We start from the raw sequence: 17,878 nt of genomic DNA on the forward strand, positions 1-17,878 counted from the left end.
AGGCTGTGCGTTCTGAAACCGGCATCTTGTTTAGGCATTCTTCTTATATACCTCGGGCCTCTGGCAAGAGAGCCGGCCTCTGACAGGTGCTTAGTGTTTAGTGCTTGAGTGTGAGTGGATGGGGAGAGTGGAGGGACAGTGAGAGGGACAAATGAAAGAAAGAAATGGATGAATGAAAAAAGTTATTTGCTTATGATAAAGGAAACAATAGGATATGTACTTATATGCATACACATACATGTGTCTACACACAATATACATATGTAATCCATAGTGTGACCCTGGAGCTATGAGTCTCTCTTATTAGATGATGGCTGGCAACAATAGTACCGATAACTTATGTTTTTAAGGGCTGATATATGTATATATGCATATATATACACACACACACATATAGATATATACACACACACACACAGGGAAATATATATTAATAAAAATACATATTATATATAAATATATTTTTAAACTTGTGTATATGATTTGTAAATAGAATTTGTATATAATGCATATAATATACATTATATATAGTGTGTGTTTGTGTATATATATACATACACATACACACAAACATATATATATGTATGTTTGTTTGGGCTTGGGCTTAACTCCGTACTCTTGCCTTATTCTAGAATGATGCCGGTCTTCGGCTTGTGGCTAATTCGATGGTGTGGGTTCCAGAAGGCGGGATGCTGCAGATCACCGACAGAATCTTACAGGCTGAAGCTCCAGGTGCCAGCGCCTCAGAAATCATCTACAAAATTACCCAGGACCACCCACAATTTGGTAACGTTTCTTTTCCTTTGTCGTGATCTCTTCATTGTATCCAGCAGTCTTGGACTTGCTATGGTACGGCGCCATGCAGCAAGGTTGTGATTCCAATGATACTGACTTTCTAACACCTCACAGATCGCATTTAAACACAGAATCATCAAAATAACTGTGATCCTGTACACATATTCTGTATCAGGCGATATGCTAAGTAATGTAGACCTGTTAGTATATATGAAATCCAAAATTTAAATTTTCTGTTAGTATCCATGAAAGCCAAAATTTAAGTTTTAAAATAGGTTCATTTTACAGAGAAAGTAACTTGCTAATACATAGTTCATTTTAGCATATATAGCTAATAATGTCAGTTTAATTTTGAAGCTCGGGCTCTCACACTCCACTTATGCCCCCTCCAGAACATTGCCAGACTTCTTGTTGAGGCTTAAAAAAAAAAAAAAAAGTTTTACATAAAAACATTTTTAAAGATCTTTGTTGTTACTTCCACTCCTAGCAAGATAGTAGAGAATGATAACTTGAAAATTTTTCCCTCGTCATCATCTAGAAAAGCTGGATAAAAGATGATAAGAATTATAGGGCACTCGTGGCTGACCTTTCAAGAATAGAGAGAAATCTCCAGGTAGCAAACAGAGAAGGAGCTTAAAGCCGGTCTGGGCTTGAGCTGATGGAACAGCTTCCCCGAGAGGGCTTGTATGCGTCCCAGTAACCCAAGGGCTCGAGATGTAATGCTCAGGCAGAAATAAAAGTTAAGATCTTGCATAAAACTGGGACTCTGGAAAGACTTTCATTTCGAGGGACAGAATAGAAAACAAGAAGGGCACCAGCCCAGAGAGATGGCAAAGAAACCTACCTGTGTTTCCCAGGGCTTGGAGTAGAGCAAAAAAGTCTGCCAAGAAAGAACTTCAGGCCTGTTTCTCCCGCAGATCCAGGGTGAAGTTATGCTTGCCCGTGGTCTGAGAAACCCAAAGCGGAGGCATTTATATGAATATTAATCTCAGGCCAGTGATAATTCTTGGGTCCCTTGCAGAAACTGGTAGAGACTGTTGTGGAATGTCCACCCTCAACTCCGAATTTCAGGATTCTCACAGCCCAAACCGTTGAAGATTAGCTCAGAATTCAAAATTACAGAACAAATGAGGAAACAATCCGCAGTATCATAAGAAAAATGAACAAAATGATTAAAATTCCAAAGATTTCAAACAAAGGTGTAATCATAAAAACTATAAAACAAGCATATTAAAATGATTGAAGGACACAAAAGAAGGAATTGAAACTGTAAGGCAATAACCAAGTACCATAAAAATAAAAGAATAGGCAGGTATGTTTTTTAAAAGAATTAAATAGATCACCTGAAAATGAAAATTATATTTTTCAAGATGAAAAATATTTAGTCACTACAAATAAAAACTTTCTTGGCATGTTAAATAGTACAGGAATAATAATCTGTTTTTCTCTGGTTTTCAGATTTTTAAAATTATGTATTTTCTGTAGTGAGGGGGAAAAAGTTAACTTTTGTGCAATTTAAAAGTAATTCCAATGGGGCACCTGGGTGGCTCAGCGTGCCAAGCAACCGACTCTGGATTACCACTCAGGCCGTGTTTTCAGGGTCCTGAAATAGAGTCCCACATCAGGCTCTGCACCATGAGTGAGGAGCCTGCTTAAGATTCTCTCTCCTTCTCCCTCTGTCCCTCCAATACCCTCCCACCCCCCACTCACACACACACTCTCTCTCTCTCCCCCCCCAAAAAAAAGACTTAGGGGCACCTGGGTGGCTCAGTGGGTTAAAGCCTCTGCCTTCGGCACGGGTCGTGATCCCAGGGTCCTGGGATCGAGCCCTGCATCGGGCTCTCTGCTCAGTGGGGAGCCTGCTTCCCTCTCTCTCTGCCTGCCTCTCTGCCTACTTGTCATCTCTGTCAAAAAAATAAATAAAGTCTTTAAAAAGAAAAAGACTTAAAAAAATAAAAATAATTCCAATGTAACAAAGGCATTGAAAAGCATAATCTAATTAAGAATTAATATAATTATAAAATAGTGGGTCTAGCTGGGGTGTCTTTTATTATAGTTGTGTAACTTTGAGGAAGGCAAGTGGACTCCTTTGAGTCTTAGTTTTCTTTGAAAGGTTAGGCTAGATCTTTTTTTTTAACTTTTTATTTTAAAATAATTTTAGACTTACTGAAAAGTTGCAAAAATGGTACAAAGAGCCCTTGAATACCTTTAATCTAGCTTCCCTCAATGGTAGCATCTTACAGAACAATGGAACAATTATCAAAACCAGGAGGCCAGTGTGGATACAATGCTACTAATTAATCCGCCGACCTTATTCAACTTTGCGTTCTTTTATCCACTGATTTTTAGCTCGATAATGTTTAAGTCCTTTTCAGCTCTAAAAATCTTTGACTCGTTTGATGTATTAAATTCTCTACCTTTATCTTGATCATTAAAAGCCAAAAAATTTAATTTCCTAGAGACAGCCCAATATTCCAATATTCTGTTTAACTCTTAGAACAGTGCTGAATTAAATTGTTTTCTAAGCCATTTTGGCTTGATAATGCCATGTAGGCTTGCCTGTGACCCTATCCTACTGTAAGTCTCTTAATTAACTTCTTCCTATGAACGTAATCCTCCTTCTGTGTGTCCAGAGCACCCTATTAGTAATAATCAAATCACATTACCCTTAAGAAGCTCTCAGGAGAGAAGGCGGTGGGAACTGGAAGCCCAGTGCACACCAGTCTGCTCACATCTGTCTGTTGTGGTGGTGTGAATCCGTGACCCCCTTCCCCCCCTGCCACCCCACCTACTGTGTACTCCCTCCTCACCTTAGAATGTCCCCGCTGGGCTTTAGACGCTTTGTGAAGACCTGACCATGGAACTGAACCGAACGTAAATTGCTTGTGGTAAATGCATGATGGACCCAAGTTCTACCGCTTGCAGACTCATCGCTGCTCTCAGATATAAGTGTGGACAAGTTGATCAGTACTTGTACCTTTAGCTACTTCGCAAGTTTGAAAATAAATTTAATGAGATGGTTTTAATGAAGTTACTTAAGTATCATTGGAGGGAAAACCTGACTTAATCCAACACATTGCCAACTCTAAATTATTTAGCATCGAGTAAGAAAGCTTTCATACAAATTTTGTCAATCCCAAAATAATTCATGGAGGTTTCAGTGAGATTCTAATTCTTAATACCTATCAAATTTCCCCTTCAGAATTCTTGATTAAACTGTAGATGTCAGTATTAAGGAAATCCCAAGTGGAGATTATTATTCCTTTTCTTTAAACCTAGACTGTTTTGTAAGCCTACATTTCCATATATCTAAAAGGTCAGCTGCTTGTATTTGTCATAATAAAAGCAGAGGTGGGGTACGACACAAAAGCTCTCACCTTGCTGCGGTGAACCCACAAAATATTGATACTTCTCCGTCTCCTCATGGGCTTAGCACAAGGACACCTGGTATGCAGCAGACCCAGTGCTGAGCTCCCCTCCGTCCTGCTCATGCACCCGCGGCATTGCTGCCCTTCCTGTCAGCAGGGGACTCCCGGGTCCCTCCCCACCTCGCACCCTTCACAACCACAAGTGTCCAGTTCCGTTGCTTCCACTTGCTTGGTGACTCTCATGTCTGTTTCTTTCTTTCCAAAGTTCCTGCCATTCATCCAGATTTTGCAGTTGTCTCGCAATTGATCCAACTGTCTACATAAATGTTAATTACTATGATTACCATTTTTATAAAATAAAACTCAGCCTCTTTAATGGGTCGGTCATCGGCTCCCTGTGTTCTGATCATATATATTTTGTGTTCTAAGTCAGTTCGTGCCATTCACCTACTGAAATCTCACAGTGGCCCCTGGTTGCTTACGGGGGATGACCTTACGGGTAGGAACTACGCCTTGCATATCTTTGAATCCCCATTCCTGAAGGGGCTAGCATGATAGCTAGCACCTAACATGTATTCAGTCACTATTATCTGAGTTGAAATTTATGGGATTAGTCAGTATCCTCTGGTTCCTGTTCATCTGCATAACATGGCAGTTTTTTTAAAATCTGGAAAAACAGGTTTATTTCATTAGGTCTGCTTAGTTTTCCTATTATAAAGAAGAACAGCTAGGAAATTAGCATTTGAGTATTTTCTATTTTTCTACTCTCTACATTTTCATTGTAGAAGTCTACTTCCAAATAATTTGCAGCTGTACTCACATTCCTAAACAATCTACATCCTGGAAAAGCACGTATATCATGAACAGAGGTTGAACAGAGAGAGATGGCTCACGGAATTTGTGACTTAGGTATAAATGAGAATACTAAAAGGAAACTAGAGTGAGTTGATTCTACACATGATTTTATAAAGAAGACTACTGGCGGCTTTTTCCTTACTTCAGTACTTCATCACCATCCAGGATATTATGCTGATTTTGAATTCGAATTTAGTGCCTATAAATATTAGAAGGAATATTTCCTTCAAGTTAGAAAATTGCTCTAGTGTAATTGAAGGGTGTTTTCAGGTGTCTAATGTGTGTAGTACACTTAGTGTACTAAGATCTGGGTGTCCTGCTGGAGAACCTCTCCCTCTCCCACCTCCCCTCCTCTTACCATCTGAGTGGTGCGGAGGCTTCTCTCAGATTTATTATTAGGTGGATTTTCATGAGAACGTGGCTTCTGTTTTCAGCGGTTCATCCATTCTCCTGTTTGGTGTACCCTTGAGGGCATACTGTCCTGGTGAAATTTTACTTGTTTCCATAACACCTCCATATTTGCAACCTCACTCTAAGAAAAACAGCAGCTTCCGGTGAAGAATAAGCATTAGAAACAGATCGGTGGGATTGTCATTTAGGGTTAGGTTTCCTTGCTTCCATCCCAGTGGGGTCTACGGAATGACGGAGGAGAAAACAAGATGGGTTATTGGACGGTCGATGCAGGACTGTGAACACAAAATAACCATGACTGGAAACAGAGTTTCATGACCCAGAGTATGAGCTTTGGATTCAAATCTCAACTCCTTCACATACCATTTGTGAACCTGAAGAAGTTACTGAACTTCTCTGAGCCTAAAGACCTTTCTTTAAATCCAGATGATAATAGCATCTTCAGAAGGATCAAATCAGGGGCGCCTGGGGGGCTCCGTCATTAAGCGGCTGCCTTCGGCTCAGGTCATGATCCTAGGATTGAGCCCCGCATCGGGCTCCCTGCTCGGCGGGAAGCCCGCTTCTCCCTCTCTCACTCCCCCTGCTTGTGTTTCCTCTCTCACTGTGTCTCTCTGTCAAAAAAATAAATAAAATCTTAAAACAAAAGAAGGATCAAAAAATATAATGATAAGGAGGACCAATATCCTTTTTAAATACCCATGAATGATTCTCATTTTATCAAGAGGAACAGAGGCCTATAACACCTATGTAAAGCTCACACAGCCGGACGTGGAGCTACCTTTGAACCATGGCATAACTTGCTTCCTGCAGTCCCCACTCTAGGCATCCCAGGGCCAGCTAACATCATTCTCATTGTACAGAATTCTCCCAAGAATAACTCTATCTGAATTTTTTCGAATTTCCCATTGTGTTTACACTAAAAACACGTGGGTTAGAACGCATTTCCTGCCACACAGAAGTTACAGGTACAAATGAATCCATCCAGTGCCCCATATTTGAATGTTTGCTCTCTTCACGATTTTATGTGACCTACTTGACCCAGTCGGTGACTTCATACCTGCAGTGCCCTTGAATTACTTTTAGTGTGTTTTAGCTGAGAGACTGGGAATTCTGTGTCTGGAGGTGAATTTGATGATGCTATTGAATTCTATGTTAACATACTTTCCTTCGCCTTGGATTAAAAATAAAGGAGTACCTAATTTCTATTAGAGAGAAAGAAAGGAAGGAAGGAAGGAAGGAGGGAAGATAGATAAATAGATAGTAGCCAAGGAGATGAGAGCTCTGACCAACTTTTACATTTCCCAGAGATCCTCACTAACTCTGCGGCTTTCCTAGGAGAAGTGGTCCTGCTGGTTGATATGCCTGCGGACAGCCCCGCGGAGGAAGGGCAGCACCTGCCTGATGGGCGGACAGCGACTCCCACCAGCACCTTCACCCAGCAAGACATCAACGAGGGCATCGTGTGGTACAGGCACTCGGGAGTCCCAGCCCAGAGTGACTCCTTCCTCTTTCAGGTACCCTCTGCTACTGACTGACATCTTTTCTGATGTCTGCATGGTCTCATGAAAACCTTCGCTCTTATTTTTAAGCAATTTGGGTCATTTTCTCTGTTACCTGGAAATTACATTTGGGGGAAGAATGAATGTAATTAATAGCATTGAGAGGTTTTCTAATCTCCCAATTCAGTCTTACAACAACTCTACAAGCAGAGTCATCTCATGGCAGGGAGTTTATCATGGATAATGGCCAAAGTGTCTAGCAAAAAAAAATTTTTCCAACTATTACAGTGCCCTATGGAGGAAAAAAATATTTCTTTTTTCAAATGTTTTTGGAACATTTACCATCTTATGATAAGATCAGAAGCTTAGCAGCCAAACCCAGTGGGTTCATATTTCAGTTTTGCTGTGCACTGGCTGTACAACTTTGGGAAAATTACTTTGGCAAAATCCTTGTGCTTCATTTTTCTCATCTGTAATAAAGAGCTACTAGGAGGATTTAACGAGTTAATACGTATGGAACATGTAGAATACTGCCTGTCACTATGTGTGGGTGTGTTACTGCCATTTATAAAGCTTGAGCAAATACTAGTGCCATAGACTGAATGTCTGTGTCCTGAGATGTGTATGTTGCAATCCTACCCCCTCCCTGTGCAATGGTATATGGACGTGAGGCCCTTGGTAGGTGACGAGGATTAGATGAGGTCATGAAGGCTACGCTCTCATGAATGGGATTAGTACACTTGCGGGAGTCACAAGAGAGCTCTCTGCCCCCTGCTTCCCTGCTCCCTGCCGTGGAGACACAGTAAGGAGTCAGTGGTCTGCAACCCAAAAGAGAGCCCTCACCAGAACCCAACCAAGCTGGCGCCCTGCTCCAGACGTCCGGTCACCAGAACTGCAAGAAATAGGTTTCCTTTGTTCATGAGCCATTCAGTTTACGTATTTTTGTTATAGTAGCCTGAGCAGACTAAGACAAACAGACCGTACGGAGGCCGTCCGTAAATTAAAGAACAAGAAATTATACTGAGCGTGTTCTCTGGCACTTATCAAATATAATTAGAAATTAATAATAAGAGGCCAAACCAAAAAGGCAAACCATCTAGAATTTTTTTAAACAGTCTCCTAAATAATTACTCATTCTAAAAGGACATCAAAACAGCAAACTATTAAGAAATGTTGATGAGGAGGAAATAACTCCTCCAAACTTAAATGATGTGGACAAAATAATACTCCAGAAAATTGATGGCTTTAAGCTCTTACTATTGAGTGGAAAAACATGAAAATAAATGGACTAAGTGAAGCTACAATACCACAAGAGAAACCTAAGGAAAGCAAAAGGGAGGAATTCATAAAGATAAGCAGAGGAATTGATTCAGTATAAAATGGGAGAATTGATAATGAGCACAAACCCCGAATCTTGGGAAAGATCAATAAAATTGGGCAAACTTACATCAAGGGCAATTTGGAAACAAAGACTTGAATAGAAGTACAAAGGAATGAGGAACTTTGAATGAGAAACAGCATCGAAACGTAGATGTGGAGAAGAATTTGGGAAAATGTCAGAGAAAACATAAAGAAGCTCTCATGGTGGGTGATCAGCCGAAGCGGGGCCGGGACCCTCTGAGTCTGAGGCTTTTCCTTTGTCCACGATCCCAGCTGGGGATAAGCTGCCACAATAAGCTGCCCACCTTGTTCAAATTACCATCCATCCCGCGCCTGAGGCCTGGTGTGTGCGTCTTCCTTGCCTGACTAGTTTGTATAGTACAAAAGAGGTGCTTTTCCAGGGAGCAGATGAACTAAACTTGGAAAGTATTAAAATGAGATGATACTGAGCATATCGAACGTCCCGTGGGTGAGCGAGCCTCACGTGCCCTCTGCCAAGTTAGCTTTCTCATTTTTAGCACCTGGGGAACTGCACAGACCTGAGAGAATGAGTCAGAATGGAGGCAAAGACCTCAATCGTAAGAAGGCACCTCAGCAAACTAGAATCCTCAGATCCGCCTTTGCCTTGATCGGTGTCAGGACGGAGGACGTTCTCCATATGGAGCACGTCCCTGGGAAGGAGTCTCAGTACCTGCTCAAAATGATACTGGATTGCCTTTGCAACTTGGTTACTAAATGGGTAATTACAGAAAAGCAAAAGTGACTGATCTTTTTTTAAACAGATGCACTAGAGTTTGAGACACGGCAGCTGAACATTCTTACTTAGAAAGTGGTTCCCTTTGGAGAGTCCTCACACATTTTCCTCAAGATGTGTTTAGAACGCTGACCTGAAATCTTCTTCACAATCTACGGGATTTTCTTTATCACATCCTCAGTAGTGACAGTATATCATCCTTTGGAAGTTGATTTTTAAAAATAACCAAAGAGGGTGCCCTGGTGGCTCAGTGGGTTAAGCCTCTGCCTTCGACTCAGGTCATGATCTCAGGGTGCTGGGATCGAGCCCCGCATGGGGCTCTCTGCTCAGCAAGGAGCCTGCTTCCCCCTCTCTCTGCCTCCCTCTCTGCCTACTTGCGATCTCTTTCTCTGTGTCAAATAAATAAATAAAAAATCTTAAAAAAAATAACCAAAATGCCAAAAGTCAGCCAGAGTCCTGTCTGGTAAGAAGAGCAGTAATTATTTTTGGTTAAAACAGGGAGCAATTATGCAGCAACAAGCTCAGTTTCCTCCGGTGATTTGTGAACTCTGTCTCTGAAGGCATTCCAGAAAGTGCATCCTGAGCACTGACAGCATCTTTATTGCAAATGTGAAACCACTCTCTGAGATTATGTTCTCCTGGATGTGGAAGTTTCCGTGTGATTTTAAAGTCTCATTGTTTTATAGGCTTGCCTCATCTTTTGGTTTGAAATGACACAGACACTGTAGCTGTGTGCTAAAATAAATGGTTGCAACTTCTCTCATTCATCATTTTAGTGTCCCAGAAGGATTTTAAACTAAAAAAGATGCTGTTCTAATGATTCTTCTCTTTCTTCCCCTTCTCTTTTCTTTTTTTAAAGCAGAAAATGCAATACAATGAGTTGCATGGATTTAATTCTATTTTAATGCTGATGTGCTACCATGAGCCATCAATGCAGCCCATCTGTTACTTTGCATGGAAAACTTGGGATTTATGTAACGCAGTGGCATTAAAAAATAGAGTATGGCATAGTGAGAAGAAAGCATGTACATTTGCATCATTTGGGGCATAGGAGGGAACTCTGGCTTTGGTATATTCAGATCATGTTGAAACAGCCTTGGGGGTTTTGGTATGAAAAGACCAACGTTTATTTCACACCAGTATGTTTACTAAGGAAGCTAGAAGTGATTTCTTTGCTTGGTAGTATGTCTACATTTCACTACCTACACGGCGTTCCACTCTTTTTCTTCAAAAAATAGAGCATATTTTCCCCTTTCCTAAGGCTCTAAAGCTTCCAAACTGAGCCATCTTGATCAGTGGGAAGATCACGAACCTGCTGACCTGGTTGAATACTGACCCTTATTGACGGTGACTTAGACACCTTGCTCAACTTCTTTGACCTTCAGTTTCCTCATCTTTAAAATAGGAGATAATAGCTACTTGGTAAATAGATAAGTAAGTAGATAAGATAACTTTTGAAAAGTAGGTAGTAGAGTGCTGAGCCCGTGATTGATGTTAGGGAATTATTGTTACTGAATATTCATAAGGATACACGGTAAGATGTCTTCTTGAAAACGTGTAGATATTTCAAAGCTTGATCTCCAGGCATCTGGTGGGATGGAGATAGAGAAGACAGTTTTTCTGTTGGGCATAACTTGAGAAGGCACAGGGAAAGGACTGCCATTCCTGCTTTTTCCTCGGAAGTGAGAGAACACCGCCCCCTCTCCTGTGGAATTATTGCAACTACATACACCCACTTCGGCCTAAGCAGGTCTTGTAACAGGTCCACGGTGGAGCAGACAAAGGAGAGATGGAGGGCTCGGGGGGCAGCTCAGAAGCGCGGAGTGGGGAGAGGAGCTACGGCATAGGCAGAGCATCATATTTTAGCATTTTGAAGCAAAAAGAGGTTGATTTGGTGACTCTCCTAATTGTAAATATTATTAATCTCGCTTTTACAATGATGAGGCTGAGATTTGTCATTTACAGTCTAGGTGTACGTATCTGTGCTGGATAAAGCTTAAAGAAGTAGAAAAAATCACATATAAATTATGTGTCATATATGCTTATAATGAGATACGTAGCTATCAAAAATCATGTTTTCAAGATTGTTTAATGAAATAGCAAAACATCACAGTATTACGTTTGGTAAAAATGTGGAACACGTAATTGTATCTAAAGTTTCACTTATGCTTAGAAAATAGACTAAACCAAAATGCATCAATATGTTAATAACTTCTATTTTTACCTAGTGAAATTCTGGGTTTTTTTAGTTTTTATTTGTATTTCTCTGCATTTTTAGAACTGCCTAAAATGATTACTTGTTTTTTTTTATAATCAGTAAAACATTAGCATTAAAATGAAGAGCAGAAAGAAAATTATAATGCAAAAATGCGTGGAATTCCAAGACAGATGGTTTCAAGGGGGAAAAGCAAACACGCACAAACAGGCTGTGCCTGGCAGAGGATGAGAGGCTCACCAGTATCAACGTTTCCTTCCAGGTGTCCAGTGCCACAGATGCCCACACACATCTGGAGAGCCGCACGTTCAACATCGCGATCTTACCGCAGACACCCGGGGCGCCTAAACTCTCCCGGGGAGCATCTCTCCATATGACTGTGAGTTGGGTGGACGGGCTCGGGTTTCTGCTTGGAGGAGGCACGAGGCACGCTGCTGGGGTTTAAGAGAGCACCCCGCTTTCGTGTCTGGTGAATGCGTGACTCAGAACGTGGACCCTGGGGCCAATAATAACCAGCCTTGAGAACACATTTCCTGTTGATGTGAAAAAGAAATTTAAAATTCCAGAGCATAGGGAAGGTGACGTGGAATCCTCTGCAACCTCCCGTCCACCACTTCTGTCCTTTTTAGAGCATCCCCGAGGTCACGGGGCCTCCTTGAGTGCTTGGAGGGAGTTTCGAGCTTGTGTCCGTTTCACCAGAACCATGTGGGTGTCATTGTTCAGTCCGCTCTGGCTCCACGTCGCTGGAGAAACGGTCGCTCTGTGTTTTAGAAGCCCTATGAGGAGCGTTTGGTTTTGTTTTCCTATTACGAAACTTCCCTGGAGAAAGGGATGCCTTTGCCGAATCCAAAGAAATAAGTGCCAGTTACCCAAGTGGAAGTTTGAGGGGCAGGTCAGGAGGAACGGAGAGGTGAAGGTGAAGGGTTCCTTCAGACGTTAGAGCAGCACCTGCAGAGGCGCGGAGGTGAAGGACAGCGTGAAGGGTGGGAAGACCGCCAACAGGTCGGTAGGAGGCAGAGGACGAGGCGTGAGGATGTGGAGCCTGGTGAGCTCGATCACAGAAGGTCTTGTGCGCTGTGTAGGAAGGAGTGTGGGCACATGGAAAGGTTTGAAGCAAGGCTGATAGCCAAATTGGTACATGAAGCTTAGTTCAGACAATTAGCAGCTGCACTGTAACCCCGTATCTAGGGGGTATGGAAAGCCAGAACCCCTGTTCTAGACAGAGCCCCAAGCATATAAGACCTCGTAAATTAATCATAAAGGATTCACATTTTAGGTAGCGCCCACATAATTACACTCCAAAGTAGTGTTTCAGCCCTGAGCCACAACAAAGAGAGCAGCCATGGTTTTAGAAATTATGGGTCTGGGGCTTGACAAAGACATAAAGGGGGAAACAGAAAGTTTTTAATGAATAGCTGGTATCGGCATTTCCACCATAAACCATAATTTAAAGAAATCATAATTCAGCACCACTATAAAGTCTATAATTCATCATTCTGACTGGAGGAACTTGGATCAGAATTTTCTGTAAAGTGTAAAGAAAAATGTGCATACACATTTCTTGCCAAATGCTAATGCAGTGTTATTTTGGGTTTAGAGGGGAAAAATGGGCCAGGAGCCAATGCGGTGGCACCATTCCCACTATGTAGCTGTGGACGTCTAGAAGCTTCTCACGCTACTTAACCTTTAGGGCCTCAGGTTGCATGTTTGCAAATTGCATCTGTCTTGTCTAATTTAGGATATCACAAAGGTGAGTTTACTGTAAAATGTGATTAGCCCACTCTTTTGTTCCTTAAAATCTACACAGTTTGTATTTCTTTTGACATTAATTGGGGCCATTACTATCGGATGGATATACTTGAAATCTGTGACAAAAACGCATTTTCTATTTAGTGATTTGGACTCACCTAAGCACACTCGTTTTGTACATATTTGGTAAATACATCATGAATGTTCTAAATACAAATATGGTATACCCATATCTGTGTTTAAGGACAGGATTCCATCTCTCCAGTCATTCAGTCATCCCAATAAACACTTTCGAGCCCCTAATTTATCCCAAGTGCCGTGAGATGTATTGGAGATTTAATGACTATAAAACACAGTCTCTCTTCTCAAGCAACTTAGTGTCTAAAACAAGCAAATAAGTAAGCAATGACAACCAGGACATGATGAATGCTGTGATATGATACACAAGCAGAGTCACACTATGGAAGCAAGTAGGGCGACACCTAGTCCAGTGGAGCGTGGGGGAGGTCGTGGAAGGCTTTCTCTTGGAGGTGAGCTGAGCTGGTTGAAGTGGAAATTAGCTCTAGAGCGTGGACTCAAATTTCAGCCTGCGTTAGGATCACCTGAAGGGTTGGTTAGATCACAGATTGCTGAAGCACACCCCAGGGTTTTCTAATGTAGTAGATCTGGTCTAGGGCTGAGAATGTGCATTTCTTTTTTTTTTTTAATTTTAATTTTAATTTTTTATTTATTTGACAGAGATCACAAGTAGGCAGAGAGGCAGACAGAGAGAGGGTGGGGGGAAGAAGCAGGCTCCCCGCTGAGCACAGAGCCTGATGCGGGACTCGATCCCAGGACCCTGAGATCATGACCTGAGCCGAAGGCAGCGGCTTAACCCACTGAGCCACCCAGGCGCCCCTAGAATGTGCATTTCTAACGACTTTCCAAGTGATACTGTTGCTTCTGCTCTGCTCACCACACTTGAAACCCCATTTATCTAGACTACAAATAGAGGGAAATTGATGCCAAGCAGACAAGCAGCAGGTGAAAAAAGTGAGAGACACAGGAGAACATGACATGTTTGAGGAATTACAGAGAGTTCAGTTGGCCAGAGCATAAATTCCTAGGTGAAAAAGAAGTAAGAAATGAGAGTCAGATCATAGAGGACCTTACAGATGAGATGAAGAGTTTCCATTTTGTCCTGAAAGGATGTTTTTGGGCAAGTAGGATGCTGAACGATTTGTAGCAGAGAGGGGGTGTGATCAGATTTTCAATTTAGGAAGATCGTTCTGGCTGTAGTGTAAAGAGCATCCCAAACGGGGTCCAGACAGAGCACGAGGAGGCCGAGGCATAGGCCGTTACAGGCATCTAGAACACAATTGGTAGCACGTACCGCATGCGGTGGCAATAACGATTGCGGGCCAGTGAGATCTCAGAGACAATGGCACACCCGTGTACGCTGCAGCGGGATGCATATGGCTGAAAGGCAGGAGCATCTTAAATGTCCTTCAGGAGATACGTAGATAAGAAATTATGTTATATACAACAACGGGATTTTATCCACTCTTTTAGAAGAAGGAAGTCCTGCCATGCTGCAGAATGTATGAACCTTGAGGACATTACCTGAGTGAAATAAGCCAGTCACCAAAGGGCAAATACTGCTTGATTGCACTTACGGGAACTACCTAAAGTAGTGACACTTTCAGAAACACAAAGTGGAAAGGTAGTGGCCCCTGCAGGGGTGGGGGGTAGAGGTGGGGAGAGGGAAATGGGGAGTTGATGTTGTTCAGTGGGTATGGAGTTTCAGTTCTGAAAGATGAAAAAGTTCTAGACATGTGTTCCACAACGATGTGTATACAGTTAACACTACTGTCCTGTGCCCTTAAAAGTGGTCAAGATGGTGTAAAAAGAATAGGGAGAGATTAAAAGATATCTAGAGCCATAGAGGTCAACTGTGTAGAAGTGGGTAAAATGGCCCAGTTTCTGATATGAAAGGGCGCCCTTCACTGAGGTCAGGAATGTATGCGGACTTCCGGGAAGGGGGAGCGCTGGAGGCCGTGACGAGTTCCGTGGGAGGCGCTCACAAAAGATGTGCCTGGTAAGGGCTGGCAGAAGACCAGTAGATACTCTCTGCGGGAGATTAAACCTCTGAGAATCATTAATGACATGTGGTGGTTTAATGCTCGGGCCTGAGATTCCCCAGGAAGATTGCGTAAAGTAAAAAGCAGCATAAAAAATACCTGCCTAAATGGAGATTTGTTCTGTGGCCTTTCTATAATGCTCTTCAGCAAATCCGGTCCTTTAAATGGTAACCTACCATTTTGGTTTGTAGCGTTCCATCAGAATTATGTGCCTACATACATGTATAAAATGTGTATAGTCTAAATAGTATTATAAGATATATATGTGTGTGTGTGTGTGCGTGTCTGTGTCTGTGTGTGTGTAATCTGAGATGTATACATTTAGGATATATGTATCAAATTTGGGCAAGGAAATCTGTAAACATGCATGTTTACCAATAAATAGCATAGCATACTGTGAGATTCAGCAAATAAGTTAATAGCTTTACATCAACTCAGTTTTCCAAGTAACCCTCCACTGTTTGACTTAGAAGATCCTTAAGGACAAAATCTTTAATTAATCTTGGTATCCCCCTCCGCATCTAACGCAATGCCTCATGTAAAAGTACTTGCTTAGTGAATATCTGTTGACTAAATGCATCATTTTCAGACCTACTGTCACACAGCTAATAATTCCCTTCACCATCTCACCTTCAAATTCAAATGAACTAATCCTATGGGTATACACATCCATACGCGTACTTCGAATATCGTATTTCCAATTCTCTTCTTAAAGGGGAAGGAAAGTCTCTTATCTCTTAACGCGAAAGCATATCTGTTACGTCCTTTTTCAGACGGTTGTGGCACTCAGAGGCGGGTTGCCCACGGTCACCACTCGAGAGGAAGGTCTCGCAGAGGCCCTCCTAGTTCCACTTGTCTCCGGAGTGATCGCTGTAGCAAGAGTTCTCTTAAAACCACTCTTCCTGGGGTTAGCAGGGGTTCCGTTGGAACAGCTGATCTCTTTGTCCTGTAGACTCAAGTTTGGGCATGCCCTATTTGGTTTATAGCTGCGGACTTATGGGTCCATGTTTTTTCTTGAGACCTTTTCAAACATTAATAATTAATAATAAATAACAATAATAAAATTATTATTGCAATTTCTAGAAATGTTTCTTTGTCCTTGGAATTCCTATTGTGCTTTATCTGAGCCTTTCACAGTACTTAGCAGTTTCTACGTTGGAGTTTTTTACGAACCCCCTTACCAAAAACCGGAAATCCTTGAGGAAAAAGTCTGCATCTGATTCATCGTGCATCTCCCACAGCTCTTTGCTTGGTACCTGCCCAATGTAGGTTCTGACTAAATATTCGCTCCATGAATAGGGGAGTGAATTAATTTTGTTTTCCTAACCGAACCGTGTGAGAAGATGATTTCTTGTAGAACCCCCTTTTACTCATCTCGTCTTCTTATTTTTCATGGGTATTTAATTTCTGAGGCCAGCCATGAGCTTTGCTGCTTTGCTAATATGACAGTCGACAGGTGAAAGTGGTCTTTCTTTTAATGGCAGCTGAAATAATAATGTTGTTTATAAATCCTGACCTGGGATCCCAAAGATTTAAATTACACACACCCTTTGCTAAGGCTTACATGTTGAAGTGTTTGCCTCTCTTTAGACAACATTGAAAGATGATGGAAAATATTTTTTTAATTAAGTTGTTATAAAAGTATTCTCATTATTTTACTTCTTAGCTTAATCTTCTCATAATGATATTTTTCATTCACTCAACAAATTTTTATTGAGCTCTTTCATGTGCTAGGTGCTTGGGATCTATCCACGAACAAACAAAAATCCACGTTCTCATGGAGTTTCCATTGTCTTGGGGCAGGAGGGAATAGACAATAAGTCGTAAATCAAATAAATAACTCATATGTTGCATGTGAGTGAAAAGTATTATGGTAAAACAAAAGGTAAGACCGAGGTCAAGGGGATCAGAAATGCGGTGGTGGCAACAGCAGGGACAGGCCCAGATTGTAGATGTAAATGAGCTGAGCTTTATTAAAACAAAGATGTTTAAAGAAAGACTTGCAGGAGGTGAGGAAGAGAGCCGTGCAGGCACCCGAGGGGAAAGCCTTCCAGGCCCAGGGCGCCATGTGTTTAGATACGTCCAGTGGGGGGGTGGGGTTCGGTGTTCAAGAGCAGCGGGGAGCCAGCGTGGCTGGAGCAGAGGAGTGCGTGTGAGAATCTCAGATTCACAGATGGGCCCAGTGTGTGTGTCGGGGGCAGGGAGGCGGGGAGAGGGAGGGGTTGGGGCAGATCTTGTAAGTCCTCACGGGCCATTGGAGGGACTTCAGGTTTTTTCTGGGTGAAATGGAGAGCCCTTACTAGGTGTTGAGCCACAAAGGTCAAACCTCCTTTTTGGCTGGCTCTTGGGCTGAAATGGATTGTAGGTGGGCAGGAGAGCAGTGGGGAGGCTGTCCTGGTGACCAGGTGTCACTGTGGCTCCCGGCAGGGTGGTGGCAGCGGCGTTGGGGAGAAGCATTCCAGACATATTCAGAGGTAACTTGGGTATTATGAGAAACATTATTCTGTACTTTTCGATTATTGACGGATATTTTAATAAAAAAGTGTCTTCTGTAATGATTTCTATGAAATGTAATCTTTCATTTCTTACTATGTTTAATTGATAAATATTGAACATTCCAAATAGCCAATATTAAAATTGATTGTACTTTGATATATGTCAGACTCGATATTGCTTTCTTCAGGGAATCAAGTCCTTACTTTTTCTACCTCCTGCCCATTCTATTAGTAGAG

The 17,878-nt window shown here is 41.9% G+C and overlaps 1 protein-coding gene across 1 annotated transcript in view; it reads left to right on the top strand.

Annotated features, from left to right (window-relative positions):
- FRAS1 (Fraser extracellular matrix complex subunit 1) overlaps positions 1 to 17,878 on the top strand; it is a gene marked incomplete at its 5' end in the record, with an annotated part of 403,879 nt that overhangs the window by 274,186 nt on the left and 111,815 nt on the right. Inside the window, 3 exons of the mRNA XM_080796111.1 lie at positions 633 to 786; positions 6,765 to 6,943; positions 11,540 to 11,656. Coding sequence (XP_080652237.1) covers positions 633 to 786; positions 6,765 to 6,943; positions 11,540 to 11,656 — 450 coding nt within the window. The remainder of the gene's footprint in view (positions 1 to 632; positions 787 to 6,764; positions 6,944 to 11,539; positions 11,657 to 17,878) is intronic.

Source organism: Martes martes, assembly GCF_963455335.1.
Source record: "Martes martes genome assembly, chromosome: 2".
NCBI classification, from domain to species: Eukaryota; Metazoa; Chordata; class Mammalia; order Carnivora; family Mustelidae; genus Martes; species Martes martes.